Source organism: Stegostoma tigrinum, chromosome 12, assembly GCF_030684315.1.
Source record: "Stegostoma tigrinum isolate sSteTig4 chromosome 12, sSteTig4.hap1, whole genome shotgun sequence".
Lineage (NCBI taxonomy): Eukaryota > Metazoa > Chordata > Chondrichthyes > Orectolobiformes > Stegostomatidae > Stegostoma > Stegostoma tigrinum.
Window position 1 is genome coordinate 77218734 of NC_081365.1, and position 5814 is coordinate 77224547.

Sequence of the window (5814 nt, forward strand, 5' to 3'; positions counted from 1 at the left end):
ATCTCAGGAGCACAAAAGCTGACGTTTCGGGACTAGTCCCTTCATCAGAGAGGAGTGAAGAGGAGCTTGGGATGATGGTTGGCATGGACTGGTTACACCAAAGGGTCTGTTTCTGTGCTATATCAATCTACGACTAATAATAAGACTCTGCAAAGCAAACTGGAAAACTGTCATATTTGGGCATAAAGACGAAAACCAACTTGACACCGAAAATTATAGTTGGGAAGCAAACGTTTATTGTGGGCGAGAAATCAATTACATTAAGATGGCTAACTGCAGCAGCACAGGAACTGAATTTAAAAAAACAACTTTGCCTGGAGAGAGATCTCATCGACAACCGCACTCATCCACCACCATTTCATCGTAATGTCTCAGGACAACATTGTCATTGTTATCATAATAGAGCATGGAGATCGGGGAGAGTTTAATGGGTACACAGCAGGGTTGGGGAGTGTCCTCAGGGTCAGTGGCATGCACCAGAGTTTGCAGAATGGCGTGGTTGGTGCCATTCAGGCTCTCGCTGAGTGGGTAAGGGCACTCCCCGTGGCAATAGTTAGCCATGTAGCCCTGGGGCGCGATGATCCAGTGCTGCCAGCCCACGTCCCTGAACTGGATGTGGAGCCTCCTGCGTTTGCAGACTCGGCTGAAGGCCGGAGGCAGGTGGAAGGAGCTCCTCTTCCTCCTTGACGTCCGGCATCTCTCCCGGTTCAGGCTCACCACCAGCAGAGAGGCGCGCAGGGCCAGGCCGAGGGGGGCACAGGCCGAGCCCGCTACCTGCCGGCCTCCCGTCGTGGGGCTGCCCACCTCCAGGATGGCACCCGGGTTACCGCTGCGCTGCCTCCAGGCCCTGGAGCTGGTGGTCAGGTCGAAGTTGAGGGAGACGTGAAGGTTCTGGAAGGACTGTGAGGAGATGAGGCTCGGCCTGGAGTGGGGAGTCACTCCCACCTTCCAGAGGGACAGGGTGCAGGTTTCCCCTGCTGTCCCAGGGAGTGGGTACGGCCCTCCCGGGAGACTCAGCTCCAGCTGGGCCAACGTCAGCTCCTCCGCCTCTTGCAGCACCGACAGGTTGAAGTAGAGTCTTCTCCGAGAGCACAGCCACGGCTGGGATCCCAGGCCAGAGATTGGGCCCCCTGACAAACAAGGGATAGGATAATAATTTACATTTATATAGCGCCGCCAACCTACTCAAACATCCCGAGGTGCTATAGAGCAAAGACAAACATACACAGAGTTAAGGGGTCAGGCAACACAAAGATCAGCCAAGGAAATACGTTTCATTTAAATCAATTAAAGCAATCTTGAGAATCAGGAAACCTCAGAGCCTGCGGCTGATGCAACTGAATGCACGGCCACCAGTGACAGAGCCATTGAAACTCGGAATGCAACAAGAGGCGAGAGAATGCTGATATCTCAGAGGGTTTTGGAATTGGAGGAGAAAACAGAAAGAGGGAGGGGCAAGGCCATGGAGGGATCTGAAAAGCAAGATGAGAATTCTTTTTAAACAACTGAGATGTCGCTTGAGCAGGAGCTGCTGTAGATCGGACAGCAGAAGGACAGATAAGGAAACAGACTGGCTGCAAATTAAGGCAAAGGAAACAGCATCTTGGATAATCGAACTTCCAGAGAATTGTACATCAGAGAGGAGCCAGGAGTATGTGAGAATAGCCAAGTCTGGAGTTGGATGAGAATTTCAGCAGCAAATGATCTGAGACAGGACCATAAGACCATAAGACATAGGTGGAAGTAAAGCTATTCAGTCCATCAAGTCCACTCCGCCATTTAAATCATGGCTGATGGGCATTTCAACTCCACTTCACTGCACTCTCCCTGTAGCCCTTAATTCCTTCTGAGATCAAGAATTTGTCGATCTCTACCTTGAAGGCATCCAACGTCCCGGCCTCCACTGCACTCCGCGGCAATGAATTCCACAAGCCCACCACTCTTTGGCTGAAGAAATGTCGTCTCATTTCAGTTTTAAATTTACCCCCCTCTAATTTTAAGGCTGTGCCCACAGGTCCGAGTCTCCCCACCTAACGGAAACAACTTCCTAGCGTCCACCCCTTCTAAACCATACATTATCTTGTAAGTTTCTATTAGATCTCCCCTCAACCTTCTAAACTCTAATGAGTACAATCCCAGGATCCTTAGCCGTTCAACATACGTTAAACCTACCATTCCAGGGATCATCCATGTGAATCTCCGTTGGACACGCTCCAGCGCTAGTATGTCCTTCCTGAGGTGTGGGGCCCAAAATTGGACACAATATTCTAAATGGGGCCTAACTAGAGCCTTACAAAGCCTCAGAAGCACATCGCTGCTTTTATATTCCAAGCCTCTTGACATCATGTAGGTGGAAATTACTGGTTTCAGTGAGAAAGACGCTCTTTGGTCTGCCTGTAACTTGCTGGTCTGCCAGCTGAAAGACCTGACCCCAACCGAATGTTGCAGACTGGCGCACTCCAAGGTCCAGGACTACGTGCTGAGGGACCCGCTGAAGCTTGGGGCAGCCGCCGCCAAGGCGCGGTGGGGAAAGACCATGGTATGAAACCCCTTGTCCAGAATAGAAAAAAAGGGCCCTATCTGGTAACTGGGCCCAGCTGGCATCTTCCCCAACTGGTCAGGGGGCCAACGGGGACTGTGCGGGGTGACGACTGCCGGGGTGTTTTCTTTGCTTTGTTTCTTTTTTCTTCTTTGTTTGTTTTTTTTCCTTTAGTTGGTGTACGTACCCCCTGGGTAACCCGGAGCGGCTTGCATGACTGGGTAGGTGTATAAATATGTTTTATGTTTTGTACATCTTATGAATAAAGTATATTTTTTCAAATAAAAAAAAATTACTGGTTTCAGTGAGGAGATTGGAAGCTCATCTTGGGGTCAGATGTGACACCAAGTTTGTGAACAGATATGTAAATAAGTGATGAGTTGGAGACCATGGGGGAGTGGAGAGAGGTGGTGCTGATAGAGAAAGAGCCAGGAGCTGTCAGTGTGATCAGAGAGATAGAAATAGGAAGGTGTGGGGGTGGGGGTGGGTGAAGGTGAAATGGAATCTGGAGACAAATGGGAGATGGGGTCAAGGGGAAGGTTTGGATGCTTGTTCAGGCCAACAGTTGTTTTTCTGAGGCAACAGCAGATTTAAAAGAGAGGGAGGGAAAACACTTGAACACATGTTCCCGAATGTTAAACATCTGCACAACCAGCAAATGGGGCAGATCAAAACAGCCCTCTGGGTGGGCACGCTGACCCCAGGCTGATCCCTCCAACACAGAGTTGCACACTGACCCCAAGTTGACAACAAATTCCCCTCCTCACCCCTCGTTTCCAGGTGACACAAACCCCAGGCTGACCTCCCCTCCTCCCTGGTAATGCCAAGCCCACACAGACACCACTTGCCTCAGGAACTCAGACAGAGCTGTCCCCCAGCCCTCCCAAAGGAAACAGGGACTCCCCGATTGACAGCCCAACCCTACACCAAAGCGGATGGGGGTCTACCAGTTAAGGTAAAGTTGTGATAACAATTAAAGGCTCAAATACATTCACCAGTCATTGATACCCAGCCAGAAGTGATAACAGAGCCTCCCACATTCCTCAACAGGACAGGAGCAGTGCAGCCCCCTTCCGGGGTATGGAGTGTCATTCAGAATTTACTACAGGCAGGGGATACAGGGTTTACCACAGGCACAGGATCCTGCCGCTCTGCAATCCCTGCCAATGGTTATCCCCTGCTCCGGGTTCCTCACAAATTTTGTTTCTCTCATCCTGTCAGCAGCTCTTTCCCGACATTTCCTCCTCATTAAATTTTCCCTCAAAACCCTATTGATGATATTTCAGAGATAGTAGGAACTGCAGATGCTGGAGAATCTGAGGTAACAAGGTGTAGAGCTGGATGAACACAGCAGGCCAAGCAGCATCAGAGGAGCAGGAAGGGTCTAGGCCTGAATGCTGCTTGGCCTAGTGATGATATTGTCCTCACTCTGGGTGGTAGTGAGTACCAGATTCTAATCAGCGAGGAGTATCCAGCCTGGCTGACCCCTCTCAGCCTCCTCTCCCTCCCCACCCTCCCACTCACTCTGCCTCAGGGTTACTTACCCAGATCAGGAAGATGACGGACTGTGTCTCCATCCACCCCCAGCTCATCCACTCGGCACGGGTCAGCTCCCGCCTGGTCGTCCTGGTGGGCGAGGGGCCTGGACCTCCTGTGGTACATTTTCCAGAACCGAGCTGGCACAGGCCTGGGCTCAGAGGGCCGGGGCCTGTTCTGTAAACCCAACGCTTTTAGAAAAGCCTTCTCCCGAGCCAGGGGCTCCAACAGCAGCTCCCCCAAACTGACTGGGCAAAGGAACATCACAGTGAAACAGAGAGGGAGCCAGCCAAATGCAACCATTGTTAGCTCTGGGAGCAAAGACTCAAGGAGTAATGATGGGCAGGGAGAACCCTGGGCCCAGCTCCTGTTACAAACCAGGGTCAGATTCAATCACCCAGTTAAGTGTTGATTAAAGCTCTCTCTCTCTCTTTCTCTCTCTCTCACATTCACTCTTTCTCTCTAATTAACATTTCAACAGGGAGTTCCTGGAGACTGCCTCACATTCTGGGGCTATGGGGAAACAAGGAACTCACCTCCCTTCCTGCTTCTACCATTTGGGACCCTGACTGCTGGTATTCCTGGGTTTGAATTAGCTGTCAATGCACATCAATTCTCACCTATGGCATGTGCTCAGTGGCTCTTCAAAGGAGCCGAATAATGGTGTTTGCATCTGAAAGGAGCTCTCTCCCATCCCAGACACTTCACTGCTGGACTTCATGTTAATGTCATAATCTCCCCTTCGTTTCAGACAACTCTGAGGATCCTCCCAGACTGGAGTGTGTATTCCTGGTAGTCTGCAGGGACAGGCTTCCAACTGTCAGGCCAAACAGAAATTCAGCCTTTCAACTCAAGAATGATCAGTCTTTCTTTGAGCATCAAGAATTTGGGAGGAATAGACAAATCTAGGCACGGAAAAGCACTCAGAGTTACTGATCTTTAGAAAAAAATAGATTATTAAGGCTAATAGGATTGGATTGCAGCCCAGAAAGTGGCCACAGTACCCTCTACCCCTCTGTGCTGTGCCCCCACACCCCCCCCAAGCAAAAGCAATCATTTCTGCACAGCCCTGCATTTTACCTGATTTGAGCTGATGATTCCGGTCTCATTTGAAGGCCTAAATTGAACCATTGTTATCAGACTGTTGAAAGGACCTCTCTCTGCACCCTCTCAGCAGCTGTAACACTGTACCTGTGCTCTGTTCTGTCGCCCTCATACACATGCATAGTACGATCTGTCAGTAAAGCATGTTAGACGACACTTTTCACAGTATCTTAGTACATGTTACAATATTAAATCAAACCTGTCCCCACTACTCGATCAGGAGGGCGTTCCTGACCAAATCTACCTGATGTGCAAGAAGATGTTCTCCCTACATCTCAAGATGTAGGAACAGAAGTACCCCATTCAGCCCAGATAACAAGGTGTGGAGCTGGATAAGCACAGCTGGCCAAGCAGCACCTTAGGAGCTCTTATAGTGTCTTACTACGCATCATCCTCCGACACTTCCGCCATCTACAATCCAACCCCACCACCCAAGACATTTTTCCATCCCCAACCTTGTCTGCTTTCCGGAGAGACCACTCTCTCCGTGACTCCCTGGTCTGCTCCACATTGCTCTCCAACGCCACCACACCCGGCACCTTCCCCTGCAACCGCAGAAAGTGCTACACTTGCCCCCACACCTCCTCCCTCACCCCCATCCCAGGCCCCAAGATGACTTTCCACAGTAAGCAGAT

At 50.5% G+C, this 5814-nt stretch overlaps 1 protein-coding gene across 1 annotated transcript; it reads right to left on the reverse strand.

The window, feature by feature from the left end:
• Positions 1-327: 327 nt before the first annotated feature.
• Positions 328-4378, reverse strand: LOC125457099 (protein DVR-1). Its single transcript, XM_059650005.1, has 2 exons — positions 4084-4378; positions 328-1130 (listed from the first exon to the last, which is right to left on the reverse strand). Exons 1-2 carry the CDS (start codon positions 4376-4378, stop codon positions 328-330), a joined length of 1098 nt encoding a protein of 365 aa, XP_059505988.1.
• Between the last annotated feature and the right edge of the window lie 1436 nt (positions 4379-5814).